General features: G+C 46.7%; 1 protein-coding gene across 2 annotated transcripts in view; it reads right to left on the reverse strand.

Annotated features, from left to right (window-relative positions):
- Nucleotides 1-20487, reverse strand: part of rai14 (retinoic acid induced 14) — a 379848-nt gene extending 359361 nt beyond the window's left edge. Inside the window, exons 1-2 of one of the 2 annotated variants that reach the window (XM_072497306.1) lie at nucleotides 20317-20487; nucleotides 19433-19510 (exon numbers count right to left, since the gene is read on the reverse strand). In XM_072497306.1, coding sequence (XP_072353407.1) covers nucleotides 19433-19468 — 36 coding nt within the window. In that variant the 5' untranslated portion in view covers nucleotides 19469-19510; nucleotides 20317-20487. The other variant, XM_072497307.1, reaches the window with a different exon arrangement.
- Between the last annotated feature and the right edge of the window lie 1530 nt (nucleotides 20488-22017).

Genomic DNA, 22017 nt, shown 5'->3' on the forward strand with positions numbered 1-22017 from the left:
GTGAGAACAATCATTGGAGAGAGGCTATGGAGGCTTTTAGATTCAATTTTTTAAAATGATTAACCCATCACCAAGGAATTATGAAGATATCATTATTTCTGCTCTCTGGCATAAAGAAGCAGTTAGATATAGCACTTAGAGCAAAGAGGATCAAAGGATATGGGAGGGAAAGTGGGATTCGGATATTGAGTTGGATGATCAGCCATGATCATAATGAATGGTGGAGCAGGTTCAAAGGGCCGAATGACCTCGCCCTCCTCCTAATTTCTATGTTTCTACTACTCTATTATACTGGCCCTGGTTTTCCTCTATTTCTAGCGTTTCTCACTTAAATCCAAGTATCGTAACGTGTTTAAAAAATAAAATGCTTTTCTAATTTACAGCAATTTAATGACAGTCCCCAACAGCAGTTTCTTACCAACCGATGACCTTACATTTTTCTTGTGATATGATGGTTTGTTTTTTCACCCTCCTTCCGAACTGAGTGTGAACCAGTGCTGAGCAGCTGAATGGTCCGCTGCCCTTCTGACTCCCAGGTAAGGGCAACGTGGCTGCTTCACTCTGGAGCCACAGACTGGACTGAATTAGATTTGCCTACTCTGCTCGATGGTGGTTACTGTCTCCAGATCCTCTTTTCACTCATTCTTCTAGGTGATGGTTTCTGTCTCCGGATCCTCACTGCGCCCACTTCAGTTAAGCAATAGTATGATAAACAGATTTGTTCTACTAATATGTGTAAAACACGGGACTGTTTCCTGCTCTCTCATTGAATATGCAACTATATAACCTCAGCCATTGAAAACCACTACAACTTATATTTATTAGTTCCTTTGTGCAATATACCACACCAGGCTTTATAAAACGAAATTTGCAATTGAATTACGTGAAGAAGTATTAGAGTAAATTGACAAAAGCCTACCTCAGTGACCAAGATTTAAGGAATGTTTTAAAAGAATGGAACAGAAGCAGAGCGGTTTAGGGATGGAATGCCAGAGGTTAGGGTCAGAGCAACTGAAGGCACAGACACCAAGGATGAAGCAATTAAAATCAAGGATTCTCAAGAGGCCAGAATTAGTGCAGCGCTGATATCTCAGAGGGTTGCATGGCTGCAGAAATACGAAGAGTCCAGGCCTTGGGGGAATTTGAAAACAAACTGAGGCCTTGCTTAACCAGTGTTTAATGAGCACAAGGGTTTTGGGCTAACATGACTGAATTTTGGATTATCTCAAGTTTACAGAGAATAGAACAAGGAAATGTGGACAAGGGTGCATTGGAATAGTTAAGTCTACAAGTAACAAATAATAAAAGAATGTTAAATTCTAAAATAATAGTTTATCCACCATCAGTGGCAGTGCCTTGCACCAAGACCATCTGCAGGTCATCCAGGTCACAAAATGTACTTGACACAGTTTAGAAAAGGGAAATAAAGATTATCTAATACAAATGAAAGATGCAAAATAACTTATCCTTAACATTAAAATTACATGTATTGTGTTGCTAACTTTGGGTTGGCTCTGAAATGTTGCTCGTTGTGTCTTTACTTAATTTGCTCTGTTTCTATAACCTTTACTCTAGAGTCGCCAGGTACCTTTATGATACCACCACGAGGTTCAAGTTCAAGTGCTGATCAATAACTCAATACACCAGTTAGTACGTTTCAAATCAAAACACATTTATTGTACACAGTCGATCACTACTCATGTATAAAACTCTACTTACGAGACTATCTTGAACACTAAAAGGCCAATACTTAGCTTTGGAACTGGCCCACCAGGTCAGGGGAACAAATAGCCATTCGATCGATTCTGAATCAGCAGGCTTCAAAACTGGTATAGACTGGTAGCTAGGAGCACCTATCGTGTAGCATGCATTGACTGGAGACTTACTTGGTTGGTGCAGCTACTAGGCGAGTCACGTTCAAGGGTTGTTTCGAGCTGCTGAGCGACCCTGCCAAGAAGGACGAATTGAACTTGGGGACTCTATTTGAAATGAAAATGTTATAGTCCCCAGGGGCTTCGCACCATTCGGGGCGGACCCCGTACCTGGTTCCAAGCGATTGGACTAAGTTCTGATCCCTTGGATCGATTTCTCCAATACTGGAGCTGTTCCCTGATCGCTGGGCGGTTCCTAAGTGTCCGTTGGCCTTCCTTTGTCTTGGCTCCTGCTGACGCCGAGGAGCCTGGCTTGGCCTTGTTTACCTCAACTGTTTCCAATTGTTCCCGGGGATCGCTCATTAATATGTAGATGGTTGTTAGTTTCAGTGCTGTCTGGGTTCCTGCAAGTTTTGATTACAGGGATCTTTGCACCTGCTTGTTTTTCCTGCGTTGACTGAATTTCCCTGCATTCTTAGCGAATCTCCATTTTAAAGTCGGGAAGTGGCCAAACCAGGTGGCTACACTCCCTCCTTGTGATCCCTAATGCGAAGCATGAAGGATCACATAACTGCGTCGACTTCACTCCCTGACCCAGCGAGCACTCTTCCATGGCCTCTATACTGACCATAACTATGCACGAAAATTTTAACTGACAATCCTAAGTGGCGCTATGTCACAACAGGGACATGCAGTACAACATATTTTTAAAAACGGTACCTCTTACTATCTTCCATAAACTACACTCACTTAAACATCCAAGCATACTAACTTCCTAACAATACAAAAATAATAGCAGCATTCACATTTTCCTCTGGCTTGGCGGTCAAGCACAGAGTTCTACAATCTTTTAGTTGCAAATGAGACATAGTTCTTTATTCACAAATGACGCAACAAATGTCCTTTATTGTAGATCAAGGGGTTCAGGGGCCTGGTGAAAAGCGAAATTAGGGGGATCTCATCCTGTATACCGGGGTGCGAGAGTGATAGGCTCTCTTTCGCCATTTCCTCATGCGGATAGTCTGCACGATGCTGCAGAATATCGCCAATGCTAAAAGGGATTAAATTACGTATGAAAGGGAGTACCACGTTATAAACCTATCACACCATGATGGTGTGTTGTTACTTGTCACTGGGCGCTATGGGGAAGTGAATCATTGACGGCCGGGGGCTTGGGGTCAGGGGGTTCACGTTCGCGCGTAACCGAATACAAATTATAATGGTAACGAAAAACACGTATGATGTCTTCATTGTTCGCTTCTTTCTTCTCTTCCTATTCGTCTCTTCTCTCTTCCTGGAGCTTCTGGAATTCTGTGGATCAAGCATAGTTTCTGTTACTATCTTGTTCGTTAGCATGTCTGTCTTTTAGTGCCAATTTTCCTTTATATTGGTCACCATGTGTGACTCCCTCATTTTTTTTTAAACCGAAAATTTGGACTGGACATCTAAGAAAATACTGCGAGCCGTCTCGCAGCCTGTGTGATTTACCATCCCAGTGTTTGAGGATGTAAACAGCATAAGGAAGCAACCTTAGGGTTGCCAAAACCAAACAAAAGAAATTTGAACGTAACGAGCAATAATAGGGTGCATATGGGCCGCGGCGGGTAAGATTTGGATGGAATCCTCGGGTAGGACGGTGATCAATGCCATATGTGCTCTACCCGAGCGTAGCTGACCAGAGGGGGGGTCCTCAGGCAGGATGGGGACCAATGCCGTTTCTCCACTGCCTGAGCAACCTGCAAGAACGGGTAAGAATGTGGTCGTCGTGGGGGGCTGCCTCTCGAATTAGGAGAGCAACTATGAGTCGGGTTCTGTTGACAGACTAGTTCCTCTGAACTATTGTCTGTGACAAACTTGTGCCTTTAACAATTTGCTGTCGACAGACTAGTTCCTCTGAACTATTGTCTGGGACAACTTGTCCGGGGGGGCGTTAAAGGAGGGGTGATGTGGGGCCGTGAAAACTTTTGAGTTTACACACAACACTTAACGATAACATTAACGAACAAACATTCAACAAACATGGTGCAGGTTCCATCAGAAAGGACACCGCTTCTCCCAAGCGGTTCCTTTAAAACATTATCTGGACACCTCAGTTATCAGTTGCGAACAGGGTCGCAAAGGGGTTCTCGTTTTGGGAGTCAGACTCAATGTCATCATCTTCTCCCAGATGCCATACTCTTGAATGGATGAGGGTTGCTAAAGCTGCATGGTGTGACTTAGGGTCCATCTCGTCGTTTCAGACGAGCCTGTACGAATTGTCACGGTGCCAAATAGTGGTGTCTAATTCTGTGGGGACGGAGTTGGGTTCGTCATCGTAGGGCGGTGGTCTTTGGTGAGGTTTGTTAAGGAATGTGATCAGTAAGGGATCACTCGAATCGTGTTCAGATTCGCTGGGTGTGGGGCCTGTTGCATGGGGATAGCAGGGAGGCGTGCTGTGGCTGTTACCTGTGTCACAGTCGCTGTCGCTGCTGTCTGTGGGCGTTCCGCGGCGGAGTCTAGAGTTCAGGGGTGGAGTCGAGGTCGAGTCCGTGGATGGGGTGGACGTGTTGGAGGAGGGTAGGGATACGTTGGCTGTGGGCGGGGCGTGGTCTGCTGGGGCGCCCATAACGTGATGTGCATGGTTAGGCTGCGAGCCATATGCCTTGAGCTGGTTAATATGAAACCACGCGTTCTTCCCGTTGGGGTACTTAATCTTATAAACGGAGGGGCTTACGTTGTCCGCCACGGAGTACGGACCCGAATACTTAGGTGACAGGAACGTGCTGGGGTTGTAAATGGAGAGCATGACCTGCTGTCCGACATCAAACTCAGTCGCATGCACTGTCTTGTCGAAACAGGCCTTGCTTTGTTTCTTACGTGTGCCTAATTTTACTGTGGCTGCTAGCCGAGCCGTTTTTACATTCTCGACTAATTGTCTCACTGCGTTCTCGTGTGTGAGGGCCGTCACTTCGGGGCTGGTCAAGTCAAGTCCTAATAAAAATTCTGTGCCTTTCATGGGGCGTCCGGTCATGAGAGTGTGTGGGGTGTATCCTGTGGATGTGGAAACAGTGTTACGCAAAAACATTAGTGCAAAAGGGAGGACTGAATCCCAAGTGGTGCTGTCTTGTTGGACCATTTTCCGGAGGGTTGCTTTTAGGGTCCGATTCATTCGCTCCACGATACCACTTGACAGGGGGTGGTATGCGATGTGGAATTTTTAGATAATGCCAAATATCGTGAGGACGTTCTTCATGACACGTCCCGTAAACTTGGTCGGATTCAATGTTGCGGGGGAGTCCCCATCTCGTAAAGATGTGGTGGGTTAAAATCTTAGCTTTAGTCTTTGCAGTGTTTGTTCTCGATGGAAATGCTTCTACCCATTTCGTAAACGTGTCTATAACCACTAACACATACTTGTGACCATTCCTGCTATGGGGCAATGGTCCTATAAAATCAATCTGGAGGTTAGTCCAGGGGCCATTAACGGGGCGGGTGTGGCTAAACTGAGCTTTCTTCGCATATCTGTCCGGAATGTTTTGGGCACAGATACAGCATTTTCAACATAGTGCGTGACGTCGTCCTTTAAATTCGGCCACCAACAGAGCTGCCTGGGGTGGTCTGTAGTGGGGACAATTCCCTGATGCCCATGACTATCATGGAACAAACAAATAAGCTGATTCCTGTCCTGATCTAAGTACGCCTTGTTCTAATAAGCTATTGATAACTTTTGAGATTTCTCCCTCTGCCTCTTGGGGAAATCCATATTGCTTCTGGGGTCTAGGGTCAGGTCCTATTATTTGAACCGAACCAACCATCCTGCCGCAGTCATGTTTATGACTTGCAAATGCGGTCCTGTTCTTCTGGAGAACTGCCCTAACCTGTTTGTCTGCGCTAATCGTGGTCGGGTCAAACCAAAAATCGCCGGCTGCGCTAATCTTATTAGCATACTCACCTACTGTGAGCGGAGCTCTTGCTGACTTTGTCATTTTCCAGACACATTGATTTACTGGATCAAATGAAAGGTTGTGCGGGTTCATGAAATCGATGCCCAAAATGTGTTCTGCTGTGTGGTCCAGATCAACCAAAACTATGGGGTGTTTTGTTGTAATGTTGCCAATTTGAATGGGTACAGGGCTGTGTCCCTGCTGTGAGTGGCCTGTGAAGCCACTGAGGGTGATTGTGACTGTAGTGGGCCACGTGTCTTTCTGGAACATGTTGGAGGAATTAATTGTGGTGCGGGACCCTCCTACGTCCCAGAGAAATTCGATGGGCTGTCCTCGTATTTTCACTGCAACGATTGGTCGGCCAGACCTATCCCAAAGGGTGTCGCAGACCCAAGTGGGGGAGCCCGAACACCGTCAGTCAGTTCAGTTCATGTCTGCCTGGTCTCAATGGGTGCTTACACGATGTATGGGCTTTGTCCTGTTATCATTCAGAGTGCCTGCCTGCTGGGCTCTCTGTGGCTTCGTGGGGCATTGCATTCTCGTGCAAAGTGACCTAATTGTCCACAGTTGTAACACTCGTGGTTTCTGTGGGGGGGCTGTTCATGCCTTCGTTCACCCATGTGGGGTTCTGGTGCGCTTTAACTGCTTAGATATCTGCCTCTGCCTGCTGTTCTTCGGGTTTCCTAATCGCGGGTTTGTTGTGGACAGATTGCTCCCAAGAGCGGGACAACCTTTTTAAAACCCACTTTCCGTTGTGCGCTTCTTCCGAGGGGTCATAATTGGTACAAGCTTTTTGTCCATCCTCTGTGGCATGGGAGATCAGGGTGCGGGTCCATTTGGCCATGTTGTCTGGGGACAAATGGGCACGGTCTAACTTTCCGAAAACAGCTGTAAAATGGATCCACAGGCGTCCAGCAAACGCTGTGGGGTGTTCTGTTTTCTTCTGCCTGCACTTATTCAGGCCTTCTACTGGGTCACCTCTGTGAGAACTGATCGCGTCTAGGATTGCCGTGTGCATCTCTGCAAGGGTGCCTCCTCCTACATTCTGTGGGTCGGGAAGGGCTGCTACAACAGAAGGGTCTAAGCTTAAAACTGTGAGCTTCACTTGCTCACGTTCATCCAGGCCGTACATGGTCGCCTGCTGCTTCGCTCTAGCAAAGAAGTGGTGGGGGTCTGAGGTGGGGAGGAACGGTGTGATCTTTTCGCACGTGTCCCGTAATCGGGTCACGGTTAAGGGGCTGGTGTAAAGGAATTCCGCGTCTCCGCCCAACGTGACTCTCTTCTATCTCTTTGCGGAGCGTCCGAACAACCTCCTCTGTGCCTCGCAATTGTGCCAGACAGGACACGATTGCCATCGGCTTGCCAGCTTTTCCCAAGCTCTTCTTGTGGATCTCTGACAGGTTCTCCCACCAAATATGTCCGATACTCCCGGGTCCAGTTTCCTCATTATCACAGAATTCACTCCAAAGGGGCCATCCTTTCCCTTTGAGATATTTTCTGATCTCTTCTTCCCAAACGGGACACTGTCCTACTCTGCTGCTGGTCGCTGCGACCACAAATTCTTGAGGGTACATGAGGTGTTCCATTGCCTTCATTGCCATTTTTCCTGTCTGAATGCTCTTTTAAAATTTGGAACGAGGGGTACTAAGGCGGTGCTGTAAACACGGGTACGCGTTCGCTATTTTCTGGAATACAAACTCCCGACAGTTTTTCGCAACAAAAATCTATCAGTTTTACCTTATAGCCCTGTTAGTTACGCATGCATTAACACGCTTCCGAATTATGAGGATTGATCAGAACTGCTTGAACACTTGTGAATGTTTCTGTTCCCAATTGGATTCTCAATTCAAATTTTGGGTTCTCCCAGAGTGATTAGGCCGGGTCCTGGCGGAGTCGCCAGTAAATATTGATAACTTTTGGTTGGCTCTTAAATGTTGCTCGTTGTGTCTCTACTTAATTTGCTCTGTTTCTATAACCGTTAGTCTAGAGTCGCCAGGTATCTTTATGATACCACCACGAGGTTCAAGTTCAAGTGCTGATCAATAACTCAATACACCAGTTAGTAAGTTTCAAACCAAAACACATTTATTATACACAGTCAATCACTACTCATGTATTAAACTCTACTTACTAGACTATCTCGAACACTAAAAGGCCTATACTTAGCTTTGGAACTGGCCCACCAGGTCAGGGGAACAAATGGCCTTTCGTTCGATTCTGAATCAGCAGGCTTCAAAGCTGGTATAGATTGGTAGCTATCTCGTAGCGTGCGTTGACTGGAGACTTACTTGGTTGGTGCAGCTACTAGGCGGGTCACAATCAAGGGTTGTTTCGAGCTGCTGAGAGACCCTGCCAAGAAGGACGAATTGAACTTGGGGACTCTATTTGAAATGAAAATGTTATAGCCCCCAGGGGCTTTGCGCCATTCGGGGCAGACCCCGTATCTGGTTCCAAGTGATTGGACTAAGTTCTGATCACTTGGATCGATTTCTCCAATACTGGAGCTGTTCCCTGATCGCTGGGCGGTTCCTAAGTGTCCGTTGGCCTTCCTTTGTCTTGGCTCCTGCTGGCGCCGAGGAGTCTGGCTTGGCCTTGTTTACCTCAACTGTTTCCAATTGTTCCCGGGGATCGCTCATTAATATGTAGATGGTTGTTAGTTTCAGTGCTGTCTGGGTTCCTGCAAGTTCTGATTACAGGAAACTTTGCACCTGCTTGTTTTTCTTGCGTTGGCTGAATTTCCCTGCATTCTTAGCGGATCTCCATTTTAAAGTCGGGTAGTGGCCAACCCAGGTGGCTACAATTGGTCCCTTGCATAGAACAATGCTGGTGGAACAATGCCGGATGGGATTTATCCCAGGTTATGGTGAGAGGCAAGGGGAGAAATAGCTGGGGCCTTAACAGATATCTTCACATCCTCTTTGACCACAGACAAGGTACAAGAGGACTAGAGAATAGCCAATGCTGTTCCCTTGTTTAAGAAAGGAATCCAGCAAATTATAGGTGGGTGAGCCTGACATCAGTGGAGGGAAGTTTTTGGAAAAGATGCTGAGGGACAGGATATATGCACATTTGGAGGAAAATGGACTAGTTAGTGACAGGCAGCATGGTTTTGTATGGGGAAGGTCATGTCTCACAAACTCTGTTTTTTGAAGAGGTGACAAAGAAAATTGATGAGGGAAGGGCTGTTGATGGGAGTTTATATGGACTTCAATAAGCCATTGGAAAAGGCCCACATGGCAGACTGGTATAATAACTAAAATCACATGAGTTTGATGGATATAGAACTGGCTTGATCATAGAAGACAGAGAGTAGCGCTGGAAGGGTGTTTTTCAGAATGGAGATCTGTAGCTAGTGGTTTTCCGCAGGGATCAGTGCTGGGAACTCTGTTGTTTGTAGTATATATAAATGATCTGGAAGAAAAGGCGTGTGGCCTGATTAGTAAGTTTGCAGATGACACGAAGATTAGATGAGTTGCTGATAGTGCTGAGCATTGTCAGAGGATAGAACAGGATATGGATAGATTGGAGACTTGGGCTCAGAAATGGCAGATGGATTTTCATAGAATTATAGAATCATAGAATTTACAGTGCAGAAGGAGGCCATTCGGGTCATCGAGCCTGCCCTGGCCTCTGGAAAGAGCACCCCATTTAAGCCCACACCTGCAACCTATCCCCATAACCCAGTAACCCCACTTTTTTTGGACACTAAGGGCAATTTAGCATGGCCAATCCACCTAAATTGCACATCTTTGGACTGTGGATGGAAACCGGAGCACCCGGAGGAAACTCACGCAGACACGGAGAGAACGTGCAGACTCCGCACAGACAGGGATCCAAGCCGGGAATCAAACCTGGGACCCTGGAACTGTGAAGCAACTGTGCTAACCACTGTGTTACCGTGCTGCCCTCCTTTAATCGGGACAAATGCGAGAGGATGCATTTTGGAGGATCGAATCTAGGTATGAATTATACTGTAAATGGCAGACCCAATGGAACATTAACATGCAGAGGGATCTGGGCGTGCAGCTTCACAGTTCCCTAAAAGCGGCAGCACAGGTGTCCAAAGTGATTAAAAAGGCATTTGGCATGCTTGCCTTCATCAGCGGGGCATTGAGTGCAGGAGTTGGGAAATCATGTTGCAGTTATATAAAAGCTCGGTTAGGCTGCATTTGGAGTATTGCGTGCAGTTCTGGCCACCACATTATCAGAAAGACATGGAAGCTTTGAAGAGTGCAAAGAAGGTTCGCTGGGATGCTGCCTGGTCGAGTGCATTAACTATGAGAAGAGTTTGAATAAACTACGATTGTTTTCACTGGAAAGACAGAGGCTGAGGGGGGACCTGATAGAGGTCTACAAATTTATGAGAGGCATAGACAGGGTGGATAGTCAGAGGCCTTTTCCAAGAGTGGAAGTGCCGATACAAGGGGACAGAGGTTCAAGGTGAGAGGGAGAATGTTTAAGGGAGATGTGTGGGGTAAATTTTTCATGCAGAGTAGTGGGTGCCTGGAACCTACTCTTTCTCTTGCTACACTCTTGTTCCTAATATATGCATTGGGATTCATCTTGACCATGTTTGCTAAAGATATTTCATGGCTCCTTTTAGCCCTCTTAATTCCACATTTAAGTTCCTTCCTACTTTCATTGTACTCAAGGGCTTCGTCAGTTTGAGGATGTCTAGACCTGTCGTATGCTTCCTTTTTCATTTTGACTAAGCTTACAATTTCCCTTGTCATCCAGGGTTCCCGAATCCTGCCATTTCTAACCTTCATTTTTGCGGAGATATGCCTGTCCTGCACTTCACTCAACTGGCCTTTAAAAGCCTCCCACGTCAGCTGTGGATTTTCCCTTCAAATAGCCATTCCCAATCCACATTCCCCAGTTCTTGTCTAATTTGGATGTAATTGGCTCTCACCCAATTAAGCACCCTCATCCACTCTTGTCCTTATCCATGACGATTCAGAATCTTATGAAATTATGGTCACAAAGCCCAAAATGCTCCCCACCGAGAGTGGCAAATACGCAGATCATGCTCTGGGTGGGGGACTTTAATCGTCAAGAGTACCACCACAGACTGAGCTGGCCATGTCTAATAGGACATTACTGCTAGACTGAGACTGCAACAGGTAATGAGGAAACTAACAAGAGGGAAAACCATACTTGACCTCATCCTCACCAAACTGCCTGCTGCATCTGTTCATGACAGTATCGGTAGAAGTGACCACCGCACTGTCCTTGTGGAGACAAATAGGGACTGCAGTAGTTCAAGAAGGCAACTTACCACCACCTTCTGAAGGGCAACTAGGGATGGGCAATAAATGCTGGTCTAACAAGCGATGCCGTAAATGAATGTATAAAAAGCTACCTCCCTTTTCTCAGATCTTCCGTGACAGATTTTCCACAGTCTTCCAAAACATTAATCAATTCAAGAATAGAGATACTCTGCAAGTGCCAGTGGTATCTGGCCAAAGTAAAGACAATATTCTCCAAAAAAAAAAATTAAAATATGACAAGCCTGTCGAAGAGATTTTGAAGCATTTTACACATTGAACAGGTAATTTCCAACAATTTGTGAATCAGATTTGTAACAATCAGGTGAAGAGCAATCATTTATTTTGATAACAATTAAATTTCCAGAAACAGCATTTTGTTAAAATGAGGAAAATGACAGGGTAGAGACGGACCGACTGGTAAAGGACATACGACAAATCGATAGGAGGTATGCGGAGACCCCAGAGGCAGGACTTTTAAGGGAACGGCGGAGGCTACAGGCGGAGTTCGGCTTGTTAACCACAGGGAGGGCGATGGTGCAGCTTAGAAAGGCGAGGGGGGCGATCTATGAGTATGGAGAGAAGGCCAGCAGAATGCTTGCACAGCAGCTTAGAAAGAGGGAGGCAGCCAGGGAGATAGGGAAAGTAAATGACGGAGATGGGAACCTGGTTGGAGATTCAGCAGGGGTGAATAAGGCGTTTAGGGATTTCTACAGTAGGCTGTATAGGTCGGAACTCCCTACGGGGCCGGAGGGGATAAAGCACTTCTTGGAGGGGCTGAATTTCCCAAAGGTGGACTGGGAGCTGGTAGAAGGGCTGGGGACTCCGATCGGGTTGGAAGAGATAGCGGAGGGTCTGAAGGCCATGCAGTTGTGTAAAGCCCCGGGGCCAGACAGGTACCCAGTGGAGTTTTATAAAACGTTCTCTGGGATATTGGGGCCGGTGTTGATGAGGATGTTCAATGAGACAAGGGAAAGAGGGGTGCTGCCCCCGACGATGCCACAGGCCACAATTTTGCTGATTCCGAAGCGGGACAAGAACCTGGAGCTGTGTGGGTCCTACAGTCCGATATCCCTGTTGAATATGGATGCCAAATTGCTGGCCAATAGTTTGTCCTCCAGGATTGAGGATTATGTTCCGGACGTTATTGGAGAGGACCAGACGGGGTTTGTTAAGGTAGGCAGTTGGTGGCCAATGTATGAAGGTTGTTAAACATGATCTTGATGCCCCCGGAAGGTAGTGATCACAATGGATGCAGAAAAGGCTTTTGATCGGGTAGAATGGGATTATCTGTGGGAGGTACTGGGACGGTTCGAATTTGGGCAGGGCTTTACTGACTGGGTCAGGTTGCTATATCAGGCTCCTGTGGCAAGCATGTGGGTGAATAGGACAACATCGGACTATTTTAGGCTGAACTGGGGGATGAGACAGGGATGCCCCCTCTCCCCACTGTTGTTCACGCTAGCTATAGAGCCATTGGCAATTGCTCGGAGAGCCTTAAAGGGCTGGCGCGAGGGCTTGGGGGGGGGAGGGGGGGGGGGGGGGGGGAGGAGGAGCACAGAGTCTCGCTCTATGCAGACGACCTGCTTCTGTACGTATCGGACCCAATAGAGGGGATGGAAGAAATCATGAGGATTCTAGGGGAATTTGGCCGGTTTTCGGGGTATAAGCTAAATATAAGGAAAGGGGAGATGTTTGCAGTCCAGGCAAGGGGACAGGAGAGGTGATTGGGGGAGCTGCCGTTTAGATTAGTAGGGGGAACTTTAAGTACCTAGGAATTCAAGTGGCGCGGAATGGGACCGGCTGCATAAATTAAATCTGGCCCGACTAGTAGACCAAATGAAGGACGATTTTCGGAGGTGGGACGCGTTTCAGTTGTCACTGGCTGGGAGGGTACAGACGGTGAAGATGACGGTCCTCCCGAGATTCCTGTTCGTGTTTCAATGTCTCCCCATCTTTATTCTGCGGTCCTTTTTTAAACGGGTCAACAAAGAGATAACTGGTTTTGTTTGGGCGGGCAAAACCCTGTGAGTAAAGAAGGTAATGCTTGAGCTGAGTTGGGGAGAGGGATGGGCTGGCGCTGCCAAATTTTTGTAACTATTACTGGGCAGCGAATATAGCCATGATTAGGAAGTGGGTGGTGGGGGAGAGGGAGGCATGGGAGCATATGGAGGCGGCTTCTTGCAGGGGCACAAGTCTGGGGGCGCTGGTAACTGCGCCTCTGCCGTTCCCGCCGGCACGGTACTCTACCAGCCCCGTGGTGGTGGCGACCCTGAGAGTCTGGGGGCAATGGAGGAGACATGTGGGAGCAGAGGGAGCATCGGTCTGATCCCCAATCTGCAATAATCACCGGTTTGCCCCAGGAAGTATGGATGGGGGGGTTCCGGATATGGCGGAGAGCAGGGATTGAGAGGATGGGGGATATGTTTATAGAGGGGAGCTTTCCGAGTATGAGGGCACTGGAAGAGAAGTTTGGGTTGACGAGGGGAAACAAATTCAGGTATCTGTAGGTGCGGGACTTCCTACGTAAACAGGTGTCAACCTTCCTGCTCCTACCGCTAAGGGGGATTCAGGACAGGATAGTTTCCAGAGGGTGGATAGAAAAAGGGAGCATCTCTGACATTTACAAGGAACGTATGGGGTGAGAGGAGATGCAGACCAAGGAGCTGAAGCGCAAGTGGGAGGAGGAACTGGGAGGAGAGATAGGGGATGGTCTATGGGCGGACGCGTTGAGTAGAGTCAACACGTCCGCAACACGTGCCAGGCTCAGCCTGATACAATTCAAGGTTGTTCATCGGGCTCACATGACAGTGGCCCGGATGAGCAGATTTTTTGGGGTGGACGACAGGTGTGCAAAATGTGCGGGAGGACCAGAGAACCATGTCCACAGGTTCTGGGCATGTCCGAAGCTTAGGGGATTTTGGCAGGGGTTTACAGATGTCATGTCCACGGTGTTAAAAACAAGGGTGGCACTGAGTCCAGAGGTGGCGATTTTCGGGGTGTCGGAAGACCCAGGAATCCAGGAGGCGAAAGAGGCAGACGTTCTGGACTTTGCTTCCCTGGTAACTCCGAGACGGATACTATTAGCTTGGAGGGCCTCAAAGCCCCCAAAGTCGGAGACCTGGCTATTGGACATAGCTAGCTTTCTCTGTTTGGAGAAAATCAAGTTCACCTTGAGAGGGTCACTGTTAGGGTTCGCCCGGAGGTGGCAACCGTTCGTCGACTTCTTCACGGAAAATCAATCGTCAGCAGAAGGAGGGTGGTTAAGTTTAGCTTAGAGTAGGGGGTTAATAATGGTGGGACCTGTAAGGGAGGGAGACGACTTTTGCACTATTTTTATAGTTTCATGTACATTGTTTATTTTGTTGTTGTTATAAGACCAAAAATACCTCAATAAAATGTTTATTAAAAAAAAAGAGGAACTGGTGCCATCATTACATTTAGTTCTCTTTTCCCATGCTTGTTATGGAGCTATCATAACATATTACTAGATTCCAACCATTCTCTCGAGGCAGGCACTTGTTCAGTGATTATGAAAAATGGTCCTACTTATCAGCCAAAGTGCTCAACTAAACATGTTTTCATTTTTGAGATTACATCCAATTAAACAAACAAAATTGAAACACTGTAAAACCAAACCAGAATTTTACGAGAAAGAGATTTGGGGAGAAGGTTTACACATAAAGAAAATAGTATGTACTATCAACTCCTTGGCTTACAAGTTTGCCAAGTCGGTCCTTTTGTTCCTGGAGGGGCACTCTCCTCTGGAAATATCTGTCTTTTAAAAATGAAATACTGCTGCCAGTCTCTGTCTTCATGTCAACTAGTCTCCCCCTCAGTGGCTGCACTAATTTAACCACGTACACTCTAATCCGACCATGTGATTGGCATTCAAATATTTTAATAAAACATCAATATTTTGGAATTATAGAATCATAATCGATTGAGATATAACAAGCCCCTTAAATCTTTGCTTTTACAGCTGTCTTCTGTGTCCCCAAATAAATAACAAACATATATAGATCTTGTTTATTGTATTTCACGAACAGCCTGAAATTCAGATTCTACTTTTACAAGGGTTTCAACCGTTGAAGAAGTTAGCTGTTACCAGCTTTGAAACCATGTTTACTCATACTTGTGGAAAGTACCCTCGGAATGGTTTCAAACCATTTTGATTGAACAGCGTGCATCCTTGTGAATGACTGCTACTGCCGCCAGCACTGTTTGCAGTGAGCTGGAGGTGAAAAGGCGCCTGCATGAAATGGAAAAGCCAGTCTATTTTAGCCCCCTCGTCAATTCTGAAGAACTGATTAAATGCACTCATGCCTATTCGAACAGGAAACTGAAGCCAATTCAAGGCACAGGCTATAACCGCTATAGTATAGACCTGTGGCAGCTTATTACGCAACAGAATAACTGCAACATCTTGAGGATTTTAAGGAAATCACAATGTTGGAAGTCTGTACTTGTATCTCAATGAAATGGAACTTCAGATATAGTGTGAAACTAGATTAATTTACAAGAGCCACATAATCTAATGTGTGAACTTCAGCAAATCCTCTGGGGTTTTATAGTAAAGAAATGTCCCCCTTCTTTAACTTTAAAAATGTCACAAGCCAAATAGATTCGGTGAAGAAAAGTTTGCTACATCATAAACAACAGAAAAGGCTTGAGATCAATGATTAAAGCAAAAATTACCAGAAGACAAAGAAATTAACAAATGAATACTTGATTTAAGTTAAAAACATAGAGTATCTTCAAATCAGGATTAGCGCATATCAACTTCATAGAATCATAGCTTTTACAGCGCACAGGGAGGCCATTCGGCCTATAGGGTCTGCACTGCCCCGTAGAGAGAGCACCCTACCGAAGCCCACCCCTCCACCCTTCTCCTGTAACCCAGTAACCCCACCTAACCTTTTGGACACTATGGGGCAATTTAGCATGGCCAATCCACCTAACCTGCACATCTTCGGACTGTAGGAGGAAACCGGAGCACCCGGAGGGAACCCACCTAGACACGGGGAGAAAGTGCAAACTCCACACAGACAGTCATCCGAGGCGGGAATTGAACCTGGGTCCCTGGAGTTGTGAGGCAGCAGTGATAACCACTGTGTCACCATGCCACCATGAAAGCATGGAAATAATTACACTAACATCCAATATATTAGTTTGCTCTCATGGCATCATTATGAAGGTGCAACATTTACAGCAACATGCAAAAAAAACCTCTTCATGGACTCTTTTTAATAGTTTTTCCCAGACTGTCACTGACCTCTTCTCCACAGCTTCCAACCCAATACCGGTCCACCCGCTTCTACCCCCCTCTCCAAAATTCACAAACAGGACTGTCCCATTAGGCCCAACCTGTCAGCCTGTTCCTGCCCCACTGAACTCATTTCTTCCCATCTTGACTCCATCCTCCTGTCCAGTCACTTCCCACCCACATCCACGATTCATCTGATGCCCTGTGGCATATCAACAACTTCCAGTTCCCTGACCCTAATCGGCTCCTCTTCAACATGGATGTCAAATGCCTCTGTACCCCACTAGGATGGTCAGAGGGCCCACCGCTTCTATCCCAAACAGAGGCCTGAACAATCCCCATCCACCATCACATTCCTCCGTCTGACTGAACTTGCCTTCTCACTCAACAATTTCTCCTTTAACTTGTCTCATTTCCTCCAAACAGGTGTGGCTATGGGTACCCATATGGATTCCAGTTAAACCTGTCTCTTTATGGGGTACGTGAAACATTCCCTGTTCCAGTCCTACTCCTGCCCCCTCCCAGAACTCTTTGATCAGTACATCAATGACTGTTTCAGTGCTGCTTCATGTTCCCATCTGGACCTGGAAAGATTGATCAATTCCGCTTCCAATTTCCACCCCTCGATCACCTTCACGTGGTCTATCTCCGACACCTCCCTTCCTTGACTTCTTTATCTCCATTTCTGGGGATAGATTGTCCATTAATATCCATTACAACCCCACCGCCTGTCTCAGCTATCTCAACTACAGCCCCTCGCACCCCACATCCTGCAAGGACTTCATCCGATTGTCCCAGTTCCTTTGCCTCTGTTGCATTTGTTCCATGACGCCACTTTCCAAAATGGTGCTAACATTATCTTTATCCTTCCTTAATCAGGGCTTCCCACCCACTGTAGTCCACAGGGCTCTCAATTCTGTCCAACCCATCTCCTGCACCTCTGCTCTCACTTCTTCCCCTCCCTCCTAGAACCAGAATAGGGTCCCCCCTGCCTTACTTCTCACTCCACCAGCCTCTGTATTCAAAGGATCATCCATCGCCATTTCCAACTCGAAACACATCTTCCACTCAACCCCCCTTTCAACAATCCGCAGGGTCCAGTCCTCCATTACTCCCCACCCTCTTCCCACGGCAGCTTCCTATGCAACCGCAGAAGGCTCAACACCAGCTCTTTACCTCCTCCCTGCTCACCATCCAAGGGCCTAAACACTCTTTTCAGCACTTCACGTGCAACTCCTTCAATCTGGTCTATTGCATACACTTCTCTCAATGCGGTCTACTCTACATTGGACAGACTAAACAGAGACTGGGTGACCACTTTGCAAAACACCTTCGGTCCATCCACAAGCAGGGCCTAGACCTTCCTATCATTTGCCGTTTCAACTGGCTATCTTGCTGTCCTGTCCATGTGTCTGTCCTTGATCTGGAGCACAAACTGGAGGAACAGCACCTCATCATCCAATTAGGCATGCTACAATCTTCTGGACTTAACATTGAGCTCAACAACTTTAGACTATGAACTCTCTCCTTCAGCTTCACCCCATTTTTATTTCTATCACTTCATTTCTTCCATCAATCTGCTTTTCCCTCACCACTGTCTCCCCCGCCCCCCAAACTAGGGCCACCTTTACCCTGTTCTAGATTGTCCTTTGACACACTGTTTACCGTTGTTCTGCCATTAACACACTCGGATCTAATAATGTGCCACTATCAGCACCCTTCTTAGCCATGATCACCACCATTTTTATTCCCTTTGGCTTTTTGTCCATAACATTTTTGTTAATCTCTAACTAGCCTCCACCTATCACTGGGCCTCTATCCAGCTGTTACTGCTACATCCCTCTCCCCAACAATAGAAATCTCATCCTATTTCCAGTTCTCTCCAGCTCTGACAAAGAGACATCCAGACTCAAAACATTAACTCTGTTCTCCCTCCACAGATGCAGGCAGATACACAGATTTTCCAGCATTTTCTGTTATTTCAGAAAGATATGTCGCATAATAATATTACCATGTAATCAAACTTAGACAAAAGATTTAACAAACTAAAATGCTTTTTATGGTAATATTCCTTATTCAATGAATAAATATTATCAGAAACCATTGAGGGGGTGTAGATTTTCCCAAGTGTTGTTCCCCCTTGAGCTATTGTGTATTGCCTGCAACTTCATGGGGCTTCAATGTATTTGCAGTAAATATCAGTTCAAAAAATAAATGGAAATAAAATGATTTTAAGTGTGATGGAACCAAGATAATTCCAATGTACATCACACACGGGGACTGGACACAATTGCTTCACAGTGCCAGGGTCCCAGGTTCGATTCCGGCTTGGGTCACTGTCTGTGCAGAGTCTGCACGCTCTTCCAGTGTCTGCGTGGGTTTCCTCCGGGTGCTCCGGTTTCCTCCCACAAGTCCCGAAAGACGTGCTGTTAGGTGAATTGGCCATTCTGAATTCTCCCTCATTGTACCCAAACATGCGCCAGAATGTGGCAACTAGGGGCTTTTCACAGGAACTTCATTGCAGTGTTAATGTAAGCCTACTTGGGACAATCATTTTTTTAAAGATTTTTTTTAAAATGTGATTATAAGCTTAATTGTTTCTTACGAGGTTATGCAGGCAATAAGATGGCAAGACCAACTAATACAATTAGTCACTGGTTAGTTTGAGACTAGAGTAGTGGCTGCGAAACAGTGATGGGCTCGAAGTATGTCCAAGTGGGCAGAACCACCTCATCCATAGGGAATTCATCGGTGATAGTACCAGTAGTGCCCATGTTACAATGTGGGATGGGATCGACAAATAACTTCAGGCATGTGGGGGCAGAAGTTTGTGAAAATGACTCGCTTCAGTTGTATTTTACTTTCTCTTTAAAGTCCATTGTTTCAACCCATTCATTTACAAATTTAAAATCTGACAGTCCACACCTCTGCATTCAAAAGGCTTGTGCAGCTTTAGGGTTGCTAAATCTGAGGAACCAGACTCATGTTTGCAACGATTTCTGATCACTGTGCCAACTAACTATTTTATCAGTGTCGAAGTGGAAGCTATTGGCTGCAACAATAAGACAACCAGTAACAGTTATGTAGCCGACCTGAAGTACTTACATCACTTTTTCTGAACTTGGCTTTTAAGCTCTTCATTTTCACCCAATGTTACTGCCGAGTGCCAAACTTTAACAAAGCCTAAATAAATACACAACATAAAATTATTCTATTACAACCGTAAGCGAAAAACTGGTTTCAAAGTACGCGAAATTCAGGACGATGGTTTGCCTATTGTTGCCTTTGAACATTTCTTTTCTGCATTGATGCCAAATAATACTCGTGGAGTGACTACTACACGAAATAAACTGGGATCCGCTAGTAGGCGAAATGAAATCAAAAGTTGCCAAAACCTCGCACATCACGCTCATTGCATTAATCAAAAATATTTGAAAAGGGTGTAAGTTTAACAAACAAACAGCGAAAGGAGGTGTTAACAGATGAATAGATAAGGTAGTACTTGCAGGAATCGCGGCCAAATTAAGCTTGGCTATCGGAAGCCGTCGAATCATTTCACCTTTTGTTGCTTAAAACTTCCATCTCGGAACTTTGGCGGCTCGATCCGTTTCCGTAGCAGTTTCTGGGAAATTGCGCCCGAATTAAATCAATCATTGCCTGGCTGCACTGTGGCAGACCCCGCTTCTTCTCTTTCTGCCTGGGCTTCACCCATTCATTCGTTACCCACACCCCCTCCCTATATCCAGCCCCTCTCACACAATCGCCCAGCGCTCCCAGTGTGACAGCCCTGCTCGGGGAACGAACTGGATGCGGGGAAACTTTCACTGTGACAAACAATAACCCCATTCATTCCTGCCTTCATCTGCTTCTATTCATAAATCGAGAAAGAGACGAGGGATTGGGGGGCGGGGGGAATGCAACCAAAATATTGCACTGAATAAAAGTTTGGATCGTGTCTTATTTCTGTCGAGGAAGTGGAACTCACTCACCCCATGGCAGCGCGCACTTTGTCTCAGTGTAAAGTTGGGACAGGCTGCTCCTTTGCTGCTACTGGTGATGACTTTTGCAGTCACTTAACCCGGAGCGCCTCGAGCTCCCTCGCGGCCGAAAGCACAGACAGTGCGCGTGCCATTGTCCCCGGCGTGTTCACGTCATCCGCGTGGACGCGCACGCTCACTGTTTCGCGCGCGCGGCCCCGGGGAGGGGGAGAGAGGGAACGTGCGACCGGCTGGACCCTTTTGTTGCCTTTGTGTTTGCTGGAAGCTCTGGGTTTGCTTCCCCCCCCCCCTTGTTGACTTTCTTGACCATGCTCGCTTTTGTTGTATTGCTCCGGCTGCTTAGCAAACCCCCCTTGGAAAAGAACATTTCCCACTGCTCCCTGTGAAGTTTGGGTGCTTCCTCAGTCCAGAAGGAGCTCGCTGGACCGGCCGCCTTTCGGGGCTGTGAGTTCGCCGGTTTTAACCTCGGCCGAACGGCAGCAGCACAGAAGGAGGCCTTTTCAAACAGCTCTCCGATTAGTCACATCTCTCCCATTGCCTTCACCCCCATGGCCCAGCAATGTTCCCCCTTCAAGTACAGAACCAATCATAATGCATCGGATTTAGCACCACAGATTTGTGCACTGTTAGGCTAGCGGACCAAACCCCAACTTTTGTGAGAATGCCGGACGAGAACCCCAAACTATTTTTCTCTTTATACAAAACTGAGAGGAAAGGCTACTTCACCCCAGGAGCGATGACTCTGACCAGTATGTGTCTTTCATGTTAAAACAAACTTTAAACACATAATTAACCACATTAACTTCAAAAATAGCTTTACAATTAACAGTTAAACAGTTTGTAAATAGTGCAAGCTTTTCACCCCACCCCGTGACGAACAATTCCTCAAACCACTGTGTCTCAAAGCCCTCAATTCCAGCCGGACAAATTCTTAAATGTCCCCCTGCCAGGCGGCCACCCGTTTGCCAACCACTTTTCCAGCAGAATCCTTTCGGCAACTAGAGAGGCAAAGGTCACAATGTCAGTCTTCCCTCCATTAGCTCCAGCATTTCCGATACCCCAAAAATCACCATCATAGGGTCCAGGCCGGTCTCTACCCCACAATCTTCGATAACATTCCAAACACCCCCTCCAGTATCTCTCCGTAAGCAAATGATTTGCTGGTCCTCGCCCACACTTTTCACACTCGTCTGTCACCCCCTGGAAGAACCCACTCATCCTCGCCTGAGTCATATGCACCTGTGCAACACCTTAAACTAAATCAAACCCATCCTCGCACATGAGGAGGTCGAGTTCACCCTGCGCATCGCCTCACTCCACACTCTCCATTTTATCTCCCTCCCTCCCCCCAGCTTACTCCCATTTCTCCTTAATCCTCACCACCACCACTCTCCCCTGATCCCACAGCAACCCAATCCTACGCTCCTCTTCTGCATCCGGGAGCAGCAACCACTCCAAGAAGGTTTATCCTGGCAACTTGGGATACCCTCTCCATTCCTTCTGCGTGAAGTCCCTCACTTGCATATACCTGAATTTACTTCCCTTCGGGAGCTCTACCCTCTCCCGCAGCCCTTCCAGACTTGCAAACCTCTCTTCCAGATATAAATCCCTTGCCCTCACCAGCCCCACTTCGCTCCACCTCCTTTCCATGCCATCCGTCTCCCCGGCTTAAACCCATGTTTCTCACACAGC

The sequence above is a fragment of the Scyliorhinus torazame genome, chromosome 3, assembly GCF_047496885.1.
Source record: "Scyliorhinus torazame isolate Kashiwa2021f chromosome 3, sScyTor2.1, whole genome shotgun sequence".
Classification (NCBI taxonomy): Eukaryota; Metazoa; Chordata; class Chondrichthyes; order Carcharhiniformes; family Scyliorhinidae; genus Scyliorhinus; species Scyliorhinus torazame.